Raw genomic sequence first — 17,578 nt, forward strand, 5'->3', positions numbered from 1 at the left:
AAGCACTGATTGGCAGTCAGAGAAATGGTGTTTGAAAACTTATTTTAAAATATGGAGGTGAGGAGAGCCATCAAATGGGATCCTTGGTGGTGAAAGGTTGGGAACCCCTACTGAAGGCAACTATGGTGGTCTTAATTCTTCGAGAAACCCATGATCAGAAAATGCCTTCCTCTGTGGAGCAGCAGAGAAAGGTAGTGATAAGCCTCACAGCCACTAATTCCTCAAAGATGGTACACAGAGGGCTATAGAAAGAAAATGTTTGTATGTAAAGACAGGGGTTACACCTCACTGCTTTCTACAGAAACTCTTGAAAATTGATAGTAAAAATATTGTTACAACAGGGACTACAATTCTTTTGACATACATCTATGGAAAAAATTTTAAATATGCTCAAATAACGTACAAGCACATGTCTTCCAGGAAAAAGACCCAATGAGCATTTCACATTATGTTAAAAGAAAGGAGGCCATGGGAAGTGGGTGCTATTGAGTCACATAAGAAATGTAGGTATGCTTTGGAAAAACAAAGGCCTGATTTGAACAGTTACTATGTTCACAGAGATGACAGGGCTTGCTGGACACATCTAAACAAAACCAAAATCAAATACTGAAAACTGGGCAGCCTCCTGATTTTTAAAGATAATACTTTTATCAAAGCAAGAACTGTATAAGAGTCTGCTGAGACTAGAATAGCTTTGTAATTTTATCAGATCAACATGAGAGAAGAAGAAGAAAAAACCAAGTTTTTCACACTGTATCAATATTTTATAGAAAGAACTTACCATAGAGTTGATCTTAAGGGGATCTTTTTTGGTACCATCAGACCTATAACTGAAACACAATAGAAACTTAATTAAGAAGAGTCTTCTAATTGCATGTAATATTTAGCTTTAATTTTAAAAAACTGATTTTGTTCCTTAGAATGAGAAATACACAATACTGTATGAAATATGAGACTCCTGGTTAATACACCTAGGTATATCACTGAGATACAGTCTTCCGGTTACTAAATAACTTCTTAACAGGGTCATGCAGTTTGGGAAGGTGTGTTCATTATATCAGGACTGAAGTTCAGGGTAGTATATGAAGTGGACAGAGATATTAACCCAGTTCTATCAACCCACTGAGTTAACCTACATTAACCCAATGAGATAATGTAATTTTTCATTTCCTACTAGTTATTTATGCATATAGCTTACCACTCTTATTAGATAATAAGCTACTTGAAGGCCGATTCATGTCTGATTTAGCTTTGAATCTAACATGTTATCATATACACAATAGGGGTTCAATAAATAAATGAACTTTCACTGAATGGTCAGTTTTAAGAGGATGGAAAGAGGATGGATGTATGAGGAAACAATACATTCTGAATACATTAATTCTGAACCTTACAAATTGTTTTGGGTTCAGAGTCAAGGCAAAATGGTAGCTGTATAACAAAGTTTCTGTGTATGTGTATTGTCTTGGAGAAAATGGAGTTATTTCATCTAAAATTTCTTTATTGACTCACGCAAAATCTCCTCCAAGTGTACAAATCAGCTGAGCTCCAAATACACTCCATAAAGAAAGGCCTCCATATTCCCAGGTCACTATTACAACACTATTGTCAGGAGACCATCTGACCAATTTAACAGCTCCTGTTTTGTTCCAAATGTCTGTTAAGAAATTGTGAGAAGAGTTAAAAATAAATGATTGCTTCATAAATACTTAGTATTTTTTACAGCCTATACCTTCAAGTTGAAACAAGCAGAAAGGCATGCCTGCTTCAAATAATGAGATGAATTCTGTTCGTTTAGGGCTATTTAAAATCAGTATGGTCATTAGCCTTGACCCGATCTAAACAGAACAAAGTCAGTATCCAAGTGATTTATATGAACCAAAAACCGTTTCTGGCCACTATTAGCTTAAATAACTATAACTGTGTAGTCTTAAAAAGGCTTTGGATTTGGGCAAATCAGTTTCTGTAAGATGGGAATAATATTTCCCTTGAATGATTCAACACTGAATGTCAAACTACTCTGCAAAGTATGAGGGTGTTTTAAAACGTAAAATAATATTTTACCATGATCTCCATGTTCCATCAGCAATATCAAAGAGATCCAAGTTAAAATAAATCGAAGCTTAACCTTACATTAGGATTAAGTAGGTAAACTCCAGCCTCAGTACCATAGGCGCTTATATCTTCTTTTAACTAATTATAGTTCTTCATATATAATTAGTAAAGGAGAAAATTTCATTGTGTAGTAAAATCCAAGTTTCTTTACTGCAGAGTTAAATGAAACATAGCAGCATTTCCCATCAGCAATTCAAAAGATCTATAGCTTTCACCTCTTTAAAATTAAAATTCTTTACATCTGCAGTATTAATAAATTTTTGTTATAAGTACCTTTGCCACAAAGGGCTTGTATACAGATTTTAGCCTACAGAAGACAGCCTTTGTTAATAGAGTAAGTAAAACTTTTTTCCTCTGCCTATGTTTGAATCCTCACATTAGCATTTCCCACCATAATTCAGATATATGAATAACTGTATTATTTATGTATATAAAAAATAGTATGGAAACACAAAAGACCCCGAATAGCCAAAGCAATCTTGAGAAAGAAAAACAGATCTGGAGGAATCAGGTTCTCTGACTTCAAACTATATTACAAAGCTAGAGTAATCAAGACAGTATGGTACTGGCACAAAAACAGAAATATAGATCAATGGTACAGGACGGAAAGCCCAGAGATAAACCCATGCACATACTGTCACCTAATTTATGACAAAGGCGGCAAGAACATACAATGGAGAAAAGACAGCCTCTTCAATAAGTGGTGCCAGGGAAACTGGACAGCTACATGCAAAAGAATGGAATTAGAACACTACCTTAACACCATACACAAAAATAAACTCAAAATGGATTAAAGACCTAAATGTAAGACCAGACACTATAAAACTCTTAGAGGAAAACACAGGAAAAATACTCTTTGACATAAACCACAACAAGATCTTTTTTGACCCACCTCCTAGGGTAATGAAAATAAAAACAAAAATAAATAAATGGGACCTAATGAAACTTCAAAGCTTTTGCACACCAAAGGAAACCATAAACCAGATGAAAAGACAACCCTCAGAATGGGAGAAAATATTTGCAAACCAAGCAACTGACAAAGGATTAATCTCCAAAATATATAAGCAGCTCATGCAGATCAATATCAAAAAAACAAACAACCCAATCCAAAAAAGGGCAGAAGCTCTAAATAGACATTTCTCCGAAGAAGATATACAGATGGCCAACAAACACATGAAAGGATGCTCAACATCACTAATCGTTAGAGAAATGCAAATCAAAACCACAATGAGGTATCACCTCACACCTGTCAGAATGGCCAACATCAAAATATCTACAAACAAATGCTGGAGAGGGTGTGGAGAAAAGGGAACCCTTTCGCACTGTTGGTGGGATGTAAATTGATACAGCCACTATGGAGAACACTATGGAGGTTCCTTAAAAAATTAAAAACAGAACTACTATATGACCCAGCAATCCCACTATTGGGCATATACCCTGAGAAAATCATAATTCAAAAGGACACATGCACCCCAATGTTCACTGCAGTACTATTTACAATAGCCAGGATATGGAAACAACCTAAATGTCTAATGACAGATGAATGGATAAAGAAGATGTGGTAGATACATACAATGGCATATTACTCAGCCATAAAAAGGAACGAAATTGGATCATTTGTAGAGATGTGGATGGACCTAGAGTCTGTCATACAGAGTGAAGTAAACCAGAGAGAGAAAAACAAATATCGTATATTAATGCATATATGTGGAATCTAGAAAAATGGTACAGATGAACCTATTTGCAGGGCAGGAATAGAGACAGAGACGTAGAGAACGGACATGTGGACACAGCAGGGGATAGGGAGGGTGGGACAAATTGGGAGATTAGGTTTGACATAAATACACTACCATGTGTAAAACAGATAGCTAGTGGGAACCTGCTGTATAGCACAGGGAGCTCAGCTCAGTGCTCTGTGACAACCAAGATGGGTGGGATGGGGGGGTGAGAGAGAGGACCAAGGTGGGGGGGATGTATGTATACATATAGCTGATTCATTTCATTGTACAGGAGAAACTAACACAACATTGTAAAGCAATTCTACTCCAATAAAAAAAAATTCTTATCAAAATAGAAAAAAAAATGCCCAATAAAGCCATATCAAATGACGAAACTAAAACAAAACAAATAACCAAATAAATAAATGGTAACATGCATAAGAAACCTCGTATCTTATTAGTATACTTTACACATTTAAGAGCGAAATTTAAAACCAAACCAAGAAGAAACATACAAACTCAAATCAAAGCTTACAGAATGGTTATAAACAGTATTCCTATTAATCCCAAGTAAACATATATATACATATGTACATAATATGCATATCTATTTTCCAAGTATTATACACACATTAAAATCTAGTTGTAGAGATATACAATAAAATGTTAATGACAGTTAACCTAATCTTCAAGTGGTAGGAATATGGAAAATTTATCTAGCTGGTAACCTACCATAAACATAGATTGTGATAACCTGCATGAGAAAAATGTAAAACGTAATCCACAGACTTTCTGTTACAGAGCTGAACTCTGAAGAAAGAAAGGAGAAAACTGAAAGTGAGTTTGGTTAGTGTTTGAATTAAGGCAGCCCAGGGGGCGGAGGTGTGAAGAGTGGGGAGTGGTGAGGTGAAAAAGGTTAGAAATATAGGGACAGAAGGTTGGAATGGGACCTAGCAATGACTAGGGAGTTGGGGTCTCACATCCTATACAAAGACAAGAAAGGGGTTTCAGGCTGGCGTGAGTCTGGGAATCAGAATGGAAGCCGCTGTTATCACATAAGGACTCCTGCAGTGCTGCCACCTGTAAAAATCAGCCAGTGGAGCCAGAAAAATACACAGAAGCTTGTCTGTGTTCAAGATGCAGGACAGCACAAGTCTCCCGACATTTTAAGCAGTTTTTATAGTCTAAAGTTATGTAACTCAAGAAGGCAGCACTCTCCCATAAGAAAAACTGCAAGAGTGAGAGTTAGCAGATAACCAAAGGGAGAACTGGCATTCCAAGAACATGAGAAAAGGAAACAATCTAAAAAATTCAATACAGTGCTGTCAATCAATCAATAGAAGCAATGAGGAGAACTTCCTGAAATGATGATAAATGTTCTATATTTGCTTGGTCTAACAGACAGTCACTAGCTACATGTGGCTATTCAACATTTAGGTATGACTATGAAACTGAGAAAAGTTTTAATTTTCTTTAATGTCAGTTAGTTTCATTTAAATAGCCACATGTGGCTGGTAACTACTGTAATGCACATCACAACATTAGTATGGATAGAAAATTAAACAGATAAAAGGGTTAGAAAACACAATCAAAATACACAACACCCTATTCTTGTCAGTTGCAGCAAAAAGTGTCCTTAGAAAAAAATATATGCAAGCCTTTAAAGGCTATGCAGTAAGAATGATAAAAACTTAAGGAGCAAATTTCTGTTTCTGGCAGTATAGCGAAATGACACCTTGAATGACTCTCCACACTGAAACAACTAAAATGTTAAACAGAATACTTAAACACATCAAAATATCCAAAAATACTGGGAGGTAAGTGAGTGTACCAAGTGCTCTTGCCCTGAATTTTTCTGCCAAACCCTAGAGACCTGACTTTTACATCTGACGACTCACAGCATGTGAGGAACAGGAGATAAAGCTCAGAGCTTGGCCAAGGCAGGGAATCTAATAGAAGATACCCACGTAAAGCTGGGACTACAAAGATTCCATGAACAAGGGAGAATGAGAAATCAACTCTACCACGTGGAAGGTGAAAAAATAGCAAGGAACACTTCCCTGTTTTTGTCCATGGTATTGAATGGAAAATAAAGAAGTTCCCCTGAGAATCTGCAACCAGAAACCAGTCCTCAGTCTGATCTGTAATTTGTGTAACTTGTATGATTCAAAAAAATCTCAAACAGAGAATATAATGCAAAGGGTTCCAGACTGATGTAGTTTTCCCAGGTGATTGGAAGAAACAAACAGAAATCTTCTCTGGAAGAACTCAAATTCAATCTAGCTTTTTTGCTTTCCTGATCAAAAAGCATATAGATGCTTTCTTTCCTCCTTTCCTCTTGACTCAAATGCAGCAGTAATGCTTGGAGCTCAGAAGCTACCCTGTGATCATGACAGAAAGGCCAAATGAATGCCAACAGCAGCTTACCTTTGGATTTCTTGCTATTACAGAAAATAAATCCTATTTGTTTAAGCAATAGTAAGTTGGGTTTTCTGTTAGTTTCATTCAAAAACATTTCCAATGATACAGACTTTAGACTTACATCTGTGGACAGGATTCAATCAACAGTCACTAAGGGGGTTCAGAAAGAGATTTTCTGGTTTGTTTACTGCTGTGTAACCAGCATTTAGAACAGTGTCTGGCCTACAGTATGTACTCAATAATTACTCATTGAATGAACAAATGGAATTGGAAGGCATAAAATAAGAGGCGATGAAATCAGGCAAGAGTCTAAAGCAAAACCCAGACAAGGAATATAGGGGCTAAAACTAAGTGAGGATAGAGAAAACTAAACGAAGAGATATCCCAGGAGCCTCTAGTGACACAGAAATCCTTGGGTCAGAGAGAACATTGTTACATATTTTAACAATATTTGGCCTTTGGCCTCCATCATTTAATTTAAAACCTCACTATACATATTACCTTTAATTAAGAAGGAAAAAAAAAAAAAGAAGAGGACTCACCAGGATATTGTTTTGCTGTTAACTCTAGTTTATGAGATAGTAGCATGGCTCCAGTGGTGTTATCTATTGTATAAACCTGTACAGAACCACTGTAAAAATCAAAAAGACTTTTAGTGTAAAGAGACAAATACAAATATAAAAAAACATGACTATGGGAAATATTATGTTCTGCTGATAGGAGTGTAAACTAGAATAAAACCATTTTGTAAATAATTTGCAGTCATCTCTTAAATTTAAACAAATGCATATTCTGTAATCTAGCAATTTCACCTACAGATATACCCCAGAAATATCCTTGTCTTTGAGACATGTATAATGTTCATTATAGGACCGGGAATAAGTGCAAAGAAATGGAAGTAATCTGCATGTCCAGCAATAAGACAAAGGAAAGAGAAACTGTGGTATATTTATATAGTAGTATACCATATAGCACTGAAAATGAATTTTTGTCATGTGCATTAAAATGGACAGCATATCTATCTACCCACCCATCTATCTATATATCTACATAAATAGTATAATTCTGTTTCTATACTGTGAAAAACATTCAAAACATAGTTAAATACATTTGTGGTAAAAATACAACAAGGACCTAATGTACACAGATTCCAGATTAGTAACTGCCCTGGTGGAGAAAGGGGAATATTAAAGAAGAGAGACAAACGGGGGTTACATCAGTGCAGTACTGGAAACTTTCAGAAATCTTCATTTTGTTATTTTTTACCTTATATTATCTTTTGTATGTATACACATGATACATACTCTTATGTATATGGTAAGTATCATTATTCCATTAAAAAATCTTTACAAGGGTCAAACTTACAAAGGGCCAGAAACCAAAACAAAGAATCTGTATATTACATCTAAGCTATATTTCAAAATTGAATTATAATAATCACAAAAAATATCATTTCTGCTTACAGAGTCATTCTCAGATCGAAAATTTAACATAAATGTTGTTTTAAAAATAATTTAAATCCAAGGCTGCTTTTGCACACATCAGGATGATACTAGCTTATGACTGCCAGAATGTTCTGACCCTTATCTGTACTCCTTCAAGGTAGGAGAAGTTAGATGATCTCCTCACAGCAGCTTTGATCAGTTTCCAGTTTCCAGTTTCCAGCCCCACTCTTCTCAAGGATCAGGATGGGGACTAAATAAAATACCTGCAATAATAGGCCACTTGAAGTTATCCCACAGCTCACTGATGCTCTGTTTCTAAATTCTTTTTTTCTCTCTGTGTTTCATTTTGCATCATTTCTCTTGCTGTGTTCTTCAAGCTTATTAATCTTTTCTTCTGTAATGTTTGATTTGGGTCTTTTGTCTTCCATGTTTCAGTTCAATACTCAAAAGAAACCCTCTACAGCTCTCTGGAGTTCTCTCTTTGTGCCACTCTCTCCTCTGATGTCTGGCCTGTGAGCCCCAGCTGCTTTGGTCTCCCAGACTCTCATTTCCTTTCCACACACTCAACCAAGGGAATCTGCCAGGCCCTGTCTCTCTCTCCTTGTGCTGGAGATTCTCTCAAAGTAATTGAAGCTGGGGCAGTTGAAGAGTTTTCTTATTTAGTTTCTCATCTTTCAGGGATCACTATCCTTTGTTGCCTGATGTCCTATGTCTTGAATTCAAAACATTTGTTTCATATTTTTGTCCATTTTCTTGGCAATTTTAGGTGGGAGAGAAAAATCTGATCTGTTACTCTAACTTAGAAGCCAAATGCCTGGAACAGATATCTATCCAGACTACCTGCCCAATTAGATACCTTGCTAAAAGACAGCACTAAGTGGCTAGCAGGTTTTACTTATTTTTGCTTTGCATCTAACAACTGTCAAGTGCTAACTCTGGGTTGCTGAACTCTAACAAGTCAGTGAGGAGTCCAGATATTTCTAATATAAGAAGTAGGTGCTATGTCAATAGTTACAAAAGACTGACAATTAACGTTTTAAGTATTTATAGTGCCTATATTACTTAAATTATTTTTCTTTCCATTTCTCATAAGCCCACCATAAAAGAAAAATATATTTCATTAAAAAGACACTACTTACTAATCTCAAAGCAAAAAACATCTCTCTATAATAGAGATATATATGGCTATTACCACCGTAAGTAATCAAATTTAGCATCATCAATACTGAGACCACTCAATGTTATTGCTGCATGATGCCATAGGAAGTACAAAACACCTATGACAAAAATGTTGAACCAGAATCTAATCAAACCTTTAAATATAAGGGGAAGAATTAGGCTGTAAACTGTCATCCTAAAAGAAAGCTGGTTTCTTATAGAACTCTAATGAGGTGTTCAAGTCAATTAATCCTGGTAAGTGCTGGCAGATCAGGGCTAGAAGCCACTAGGTCAGTTATGTCACATAGCTATAATCACAAAACTTTCACCCCAACCCACGATCATGCCATAAGAAGGGCTGATCCTCTCCCAACTCATGAAAACTGAGGTAACTAAAAGGCTGAAGGCCAAGATTCCACCTTCATTATCCTGGAAGAAGGGCTAGAATCCTGGCTTCTAAAATCTGGCCTTGCTAGACCCCTGGGTGCTAGTCCTAAATGTAGGTGACGTAGAACTGCACACCTACCACTGTTCCCGTCTCTGTCAGTTTCCTCTAAATGCTGATGTGAGCTTCCTACTCATTTGACTATACTGGCTCAATAAGAACCACCTTCAAGATTCAAACAGGTGTTACAGAAACTAATTAAATGCCAATATGAGAAAACGATGAGACACATTTAGAATGTAGGATATTCTGTAAACAACTGACCTAGACTCAAAAAAAAGTTAATGTCATAAAAATAAGAAAAAAGATACAAGGATTTTCATAGGCAAAAGGTAACTAAAGAGAAATAATAACCAAATATAATTCATGAATTTTGAATGATTCTGATTAAAACAAAAGAGATGAAGGAAATTTGGTGACAACTGGGTTAGTATGAATATGAATTCAATATTAGATCTTATTGGGGATTTATCATTAATTTTCCCATGTGTTTGACTAAAGATGATGCATTTATGTAAGAGAATGTCTCCTTTTTTGGAAACCAAGAAATAATGTAAATGTCCTTTAACAGGAAATCAGACAAAGTATGATATATTCATACACCAAAACACTACTTATAAATCAATCCCAAATAAATGATTTCAGTTACTGGCAAATAAGCTGGACGAATTCACAACGTTGACTGAAAGAATCAAGACACAAAACACAGAATATGATTCTATTCATATAAAGTTCAAAATTAGGTAAAACTAAATTATGCTTTTTAGGAATGCATACTTGAGTGGTAAAACTGTAAAAAAAAAATGGAAATGATTATCATGAAAGACAAAATTGGTTACCTTTAAGTGTTAAGGGGGGGATGGGAGTCATGATTAGGAAGTGGCAGGAGTAAAACTTACATTGGCTGGCAACGTTCTATTTCTTGACTGAGTTGTGAAAAGATGGATGTTTGTATTATAATTATTTGTAAAACTGTGAATATCTGGATTATGCACCTTCCTGTTTGTTTTTATTTTACAATATGAAAGTTAAAAAGGATATTATAAACTCTATGCCAATAAGTTTGACAGTGTATATGAAAGAAACCAATTCCTAGAAAAACACAACCTGCCAAAATGACTAAGAGACAAAAAATCTAAATGTTCTTCAGTCTATTTTAAAACTGAATTGAATTAGTAATCAAGAAAATTCTAGGCTCAGGTGGCTTCACTGACAAATTCAGCCACACATTCAAAGATGAACAAAGAAGGGAAAGAGAGAAATCCTTCCTCAACTTGTCTTATGAGACAAGCATAACCTTGGTTAACCAGGAGAGAGAAAAAAAAAAAACTATAGCAAACTGTACTCATGAACATAGATTTAAAAATTCTAAACAAAATGTGACCAAATCAAATCCATAATGATGAAGAAAAATACGCTTTCCTTTTCTCCTTACACTAAGTTAAATTTACTTTCTACATTTATCTCCTCAGTGAGAAGCAATGTGTTGAGGATAAGGATTTCCTACTTCACAAACAGATTATTGACAGTATAATGAAGGCAGTGATTTATAACACTATCAGTGTATTACTTATACTGATAGAAATACTTTGATACTTACCTTGATGTAGCTGGAAACAATATTAGATGTTATGTTCTACAGAACCACTAAGTCACATTTTGAGGTCAAAATGGAATTTTATATTTAACAAAGAGTTTTGAAGACTAAAAAGCACTATACACATTTTAAGGCATTACTCTCAGCATCTGATATAATCTTTTTATTTGAGCTAAAACATAAAGCTCAAAAAAGTCAGGTATATTTGTTGTTTTCTAATGTATCCCAAGTGCTTAGAATTGTGCCTGGCACATGGCAGACACAAATATATTTGTTGAATGAATAATTTGTATTCAATTTTACTTCTAAAACTTGAATTATTTGAATTAAAGCAAGAAATTGATTTTATGTATAAGCTTTTAATTTGCTTGTTAACTAAGGCACACCCACTAATTCAAAGGCAAGTCAACACTGATGTCTTAAAAAGAAAGGACTGTTTCCAAAAAAGGAAAACATTCTTCCTGATCTTCTTTTAAACAATAAAGAACCTAAATTTTAACTGATTTAATCTTCTTAACTTGTGACTCAATTTCCTACCACTGAAAAAAAGCTCACTTTTACAAACTTAAACACCCAATCTCCAAAATCTGCCCTTTAGATTTGTTTGCTTCAATCTATTAAAATGCTTTTAAATTTTATATTAAGGCTGATTCATAAATTATGAAAGGCACAATAAAGTTCATAAGTGTGTTAAGAATATCTTACGGTTTAAAAAAAACCCATTATTTTTGGCAGTAAGTCTTAAAATACAGACATCTGTATCAATTACCTCGCACAACCAAACGCCATCAGTCGATACTTGTTATTTACTGCTACACAAGTTCCATCAACAACATCTTGTGGCCAAACTCCATGAAGCTGCTAAAATTAAGAAAAATAGTTAAGATTTAAAGCATGTTCCCCAAATATACTTTTATCAATAAAATTCTCCTTCAATGAACACAGTTTTATAAGGCTTTATATGGTTCTTTATATGGTTTGATCTGGATAGGAAAACATCCCATCAGAACTACCATCTGGATTTTCTCCCTTAAAAACCTCAATTTCATTAACTGGTTCAATACATATTCCCAAATGAGCTCAGTCCAGTGCTAATCTATTCATAAAACACTAAAAAATGGATATCTGACCTGTAAATTCAAATTAAATGAAGACAACTTTCCTATTAAAATGTAAACCTCTTAATGGTAGAAACTGCATCTAATTTGCTCACTATTATTATTCTTGTCACCTAGCATATAGTGTTGAACTTTTCTGATCAATCGAAAATGGTCGATTTTATTTCATCTATCCTTTAGAAGTGATTAATGATTTGTCAATTGCTGACTATTCTCTATTACTCCTTTGCTTTATAGTACAGTGGTTAGTAGCATGGTATCTGGCAGCCTGACATAACATCTCAGATCTACCCGACTTGCTAAAATGATTATTTGACCTTTCCAAGCTTCAGTTTTCTTATCTGTAAATTACCTCTTAGAGTGTTTTGAAAATTAAATGAGACCTTACATACAAGTAACCCACTTAATACAATGCCTGGAATTCAACAAGTTAAGCTTCAATAAATGAATGACATTATTATTAAGCTTTATACGCTACTTAATTCTGAATACAGACACAGAATAGATTCAGCTCCCTTGTCTGTTTTTATTTGTCAAATCAAGGGCATCCTAGATCATAAATTTCTAAGGCAAAGGTCATCATGACTGTTCAGTAAGCACAAAAAATCAGCACACTACAATACAGCACTTTATTTCTGGATTATCACGATAGTAAAATTAGATGATCCAATATAATTAAACTGTTTGAAATATAATACTATAGATTTTATTTAATTCCTAACTATAGAATCTACTATCTAAATATGGAATATTTGCTTTTTTGTAGGAATTTTATTTATTCTTCAATTTTAATAATAAAACTAGACATTATTTTAGTTAACAAAAATGGCAAAGACAGCATTGAGCATTATTTCTTTGGACTGCTGCCTAGACTGAAATTCGTCTATTCATCCCTATAACAAAAATTTTCCAGGTGCCTACTATTCACCAGGTACTGCTCTAGGTGCCAAGGATACTGCAGATATTCAAACATACCAAAATCCCTAGCTATATCCCTGCTTTACGTTTGTTAAGAGACTGACAAGTTTAAAAAACTGTACAGTATCACGTGGGAGGTTAGTAAATGTTACAGAAAAAAATAATAAAACAATTAAGGAGAAGAGAGTATATGGGTGAAGATGTAATATTAAAAGGTCTGCCCTATGAAGGTGCCTCTTGAGGAAAGTACTTTCGGAGATACAGCAGTAGAAAGGCCCTGTCACAGTAGCATTTCTGGCATGTTTAAAGAACATCAAAGAGGCCTGTGCAGATGGAGTGGAGTGGAGTGGAATGGGGGAAGGAGAAGGAATAAATGAGGTAACAGATGAAATAGGGGGCCAGATTTATAGGGCTTTGAAAGTCACCATAAGAACTTTGGCTTTTTCTCCAATTCATATATGGGGAGTCATTTGGAGTGTCTTTAGTTCTTTTTAACCCTTTCTATTATGAATTATAATACATTAGAGAAAAATACAAAAGCAAAAATGTACATCACAATAATATCACAAAGTAAACACTTGTGAAATTACCACTCAGGCTAGGAATTACCAGTACCCACAAGTCCCCCAACAGTGTCACTCCTGATCAATATTATCCTCACCTCTACCACAAAAGAAACAATATCCAGACTTACATAGTAATCACTTCCTTCTTTTCCTTTAAACCATTAACACTTAAACATGCGTCCACACAGAACTGATTCAGAGCTGCCTATGTTTTTTGTTTTCCTTCAATTTTATATAAAATAGAATCAGAGCATGTACTCTTTTGTGTCTAGCCGCTTCCACTAAACATGTTTGTGAGATTCATCCATGTTGTTGCATACAGCCTTGTTTGTTCATGCTCATTGTCATGTCAAACACTGGGCTTTTAGCTCACTGGGCCTCTGGCCTCCCCTAACCAGTCTTGTTAGCTCTTTACTGTCTTTTTAGCTCTCCAAAGCCGTTAAGCACATTCAAAAAATATTTTTTCTCCAGCTCTTTTAGCTGTCCTCAGCAGGTTTTGTCCTAAATATCTTGTCCTACTGAAGGGTTCTGAGCAGAGGAGTGGCATAATCTGACATATTTTAATACATTTGCTAACTGTATTGAACAGTGCCAAATAGGGGACTTCCTTGGCAGTCCAGTGGTTAAGACTCCACGCTTCCACTGCAGGGGGCGTGGATCTGATCCCTGGTCAGGGAACTAAGATCCCGCATCACCGCTCGGCAGAGCCAAAAACAAAAAAAGAAGGCAGTGCCAAACAGGATTTTTATAAAGCACTTAAATAATGTCTGATATAAATACGGCATTAGTGTATTTCCCAATTACCAGTAATAGATATGTATTGTTTTCTTGTAATTTATATTTTCTACTTATAACTTATTTAATAATGTTTCGTCTACTTTTCATTATTTTAAATCCTTAATTTACTAGAAAACTTTCTTTAACCAAATACTAATACAAGCTGATATTCAGAAATCAGTCACTCACTTTCCAGCTCTAATATTTTTGTTTTCAGTAAAAACATTTAAATCCCAAACATATGTCAACAAAATGAAGAGGCAATCTACTGAATGGGAGAAAATATTTGCAAATCATATATGTGAGAAAAGACTGTATCCAAAATATATTAAAAACTCACACATTTAATAGCAAAAAAATTCTGATTAAAAAATGGGCAGATGATCTGCATAGACATTTCTCCAAAGAACACACAGAGAGAGCCAAAAAGCACCTGACAAGATGCTCAGCATCACTAACACCAGGGAAATGCAAATCAAAACCACAATGAGGTATCACCTCGTACCTGTCAGAATGGCTATTATCAAAAAGACAAGAAATAATAAGTGTTGGGAGGATGTGGAGAAAAGGGAACCCTTGTGCACTGTTGATGGGAATGTAAATTGGTATGCCACTAGAGAAAACAGTATGGAACTTCCTCAAAAAAAAAAAAAAAAAAAAAAAGTAAAGTTAGAACAACCGTATAATCCAGCAATTCCACTTCTGGGTATTTATCCAAAAAAAAAAAAAAAAAAAAAATAGAAGAAGAAGAAGAAAACACTAACTTAAAAAGATAACTGTACTCCCATGTTCAATGCAGCATTATTTACAATAGCCAAATATGGAAACATCTAAGGGCCCACTGATGGATGAATGGATAAAGAAAATTTGGTACACACACACAGGAATATACAGGTGACCCTTACAACATGGGGGTTAGGGGCATCTACCCCCGGCACATACAACTTTACAGTTGTCCCTCCATATCCTTGGTTCCGCATCTGTGGATTCAATCAATCGCAGATCGTAGAGTACTGTGGCATGTATTTACTGAAAAAAACCCAGGTGTAGGTGGACCTGCACAGTTCAAACCTATGTTGTTCAAGGGTCAACTGTATTATTTAGCCATAAAGAAGAATGAAATCTTGCCTTTTGCAACAGCATGGATGGACCTTGAGGGCATTATGCTGAGGGAAATAAATCAGACAGAAAGCTGATACCATATAGAAAAATATGCCCTTGAAAACTTAAAATCCTTTCCATTAAACACACTGAACATGAATATTTAGCTTCTCTGACTCTTAAAACCCCAACTTTTATAACAGAAAAGATTTTTTTCAAAATGCATATGTTGGCAAGGACAAAGAATGGGAGAGGAGGTGGTATCAGAAAATTCTGGATGCTGGGAAGCAAGTGGATGAGTAGAATCCTTAACTAGCAGTAATGATGTTGAAAAACAGCCACACTTACATTGTAAGGTACACAAAAGGCCTTGGAATTTAAATGTCTCTCAAAAGCTGAACTAAAAGCAGTAGGATTGGTTTAAAGCCTGTTTAATCAGTAGCTGGCACTGCCTACCTCCCAGTCTGAGCAGCTAAGAAATATCCCACCTCCACTCCAATAGAAAACTGGAGTTTTTCTTTAGAGAAAAACAAAAAAATCTCAGTGGTCTCTAGACCACACCAAAAATAGGGATACATGGGAGTTTACATCCTGAATTTGGACCCTCTAGTCTAACTCTTCCATAACTCAAATCCCAAAATACTGGGCCAGCCAGGTACATATTCTCTGAGAAAGACTGCAGGACTCTTCTCCAACAGACACTGGATACGGAGTGGGGAGGAAAAGAAATAACCCAGTTAGCTCACCCTATGATGAAGATCACAGTCAACCAAACCCACCAAAGCCCACACAGCCTTCAGTGAATCCAAATTCTTATTTTGGGTCTCTGTCACAGCAACCAAATTCATATATTAATGAATCAAATATTAATTAACCATTAACTCTGAAAGGATCTAAAAATAAAGGAATATAGGAAATCCACAGGATGATAATGATGGACAGCCTAAAAATGCAACTGTGTTAAATAGGTATGTATAGTAAGCAATCGTCCAGAAGGCTCCAAGAGAAATTTATTCAAGATGAAACGGATACTAACATAATCAAAATCACAATAACTATATTGGGAAGATGGGAAGAACTTACAGACAGGGTGGGGGAACAGGGAAGTGGGAAGTACATGGTCATTTTCCACAATGGGAAGTCAATGAACACAGCCTAAAAACTAAAAATTACAGGAAATACTCAGAGTAGTGGAGATAAATAGCAAAATCACCAGTGAAGGAATAAAAAGTAGTTGCCTCTGAGAATGAAAACGGCATGAAGAGAACAAGCAGGAGGAAAGGAACTATCATTTTTCATTAACATGTCAATAGAATTGTCTACTTACACTATTTATATGTATAGTTTTGATTAAAAAAATCTTAAATAAGGAAAATAGGGGAGGGGTTTAATAAAGACTAAAATTAATAAATGCAAAATTAAAAAATAAACATTCCAAGTAAATAAGTCATACCTCTGCAGTAAATCTACTTGACACTGGTGTGATAAATCCAACTTTACCATCATTAAACACAACAGCAAACCCATCAAGTGTGGCACAGTATTCCATGTCTCTAATGTGCACATCTTCAAAGCCCAGGAATGAACCTGCTGATGAAAAAAAAGTACATGAAATATGAATATAAATATAGTAAATTAATTCTCTTGTATTTTTGCTTGCAAACCATATAAGGACAGTTAAAAGGGCAAACATAATGACCTAACAACACTAAACAACTGAACTACTCTTTCCTACTCTCTCTCTCTCTCTCACACACACACACACACACACACCCTCCTCCCTTGCATAATTAATTCCAAAGTAGATAAACCAATGTTCATCCATAAGAAATATCTAACTAGTTTATATAAAATATTAAACATCTGGTTCTGTCTCATGAAAAAAGTGTAACTACCTCTAGATGACTGGAGATCTACTGAAAAGGGTACTGTACAAAGATTAATAGCTTTCCTCCCATTTGTCATTCCTTCCCAGTGAATAAGATGAAGAAGTCCATCAGAAGTAGCAACCAGGAGATCTTCCAGCACAGACTGCAAACTGTAGAGAAGTAAGCAATTTAGAATCAATTTCCTTTTAAGAAAAGCATATTGGGTAAGCAATGAATATGAGTATAACTGCTCTGGAGAATATTCATGCAAAGATCATAAAACCACTTAACAAAACTGCCATTTATCTACAATTTAGCTATATATCAGCTT

General features: G+C 35.2%; 1 protein-coding gene across 3 annotated transcripts in view; it reads right to left on the minus strand.

Moving 5' to 3' along the window:
• The window catches only part of RIC1 (RIC1 homolog, RAB6A GEF complex partner 1), a 139,615-nt gene that overhangs the window by 37,900 nt on the left and 84,137 nt on the right, over positions 1-17,578 (minus strand). The window contains exons 5-10 of one of the 3 annotated variants that reach the window (XM_079927118.1): positions 17,275-17,417; positions 16,833-16,969; positions 11,669-11,757; positions 6,797-6,885; positions 1,513-1,657; positions 782-830 (exon numbers count right to left, since the gene is read on the minus strand). In XM_079927118.1, the coding sequence (XP_079783244.1) occupies positions 782-830; positions 1,513-1,657; positions 6,797-6,885; positions 11,669-11,757; positions 16,833-16,969; positions 17,275-17,417 (652 nt within the window). Of the gene's footprint in view, positions 1-781; positions 831-1,512; positions 1,658-6,796; positions 6,886-11,668; positions 11,761-16,832; positions 16,970-17,274; positions 17,418-17,578 lie in introns of all 3 variants that reach the window. The other 2 variants (XM_079927117.1, XM_079927116.1) reach the window with 2 other exon arrangements.

This window comes from Stenella coeruleoalba (assembly GCF_951394435.1).
Source record: "Stenella coeruleoalba genome assembly, chromosome: 7".
In the NCBI taxonomy this organism is placed as follows: domain Eukaryota; kingdom Metazoa; phylum Chordata; class Mammalia; order Artiodactyla; family Delphinidae; genus Stenella; species Stenella coeruleoalba.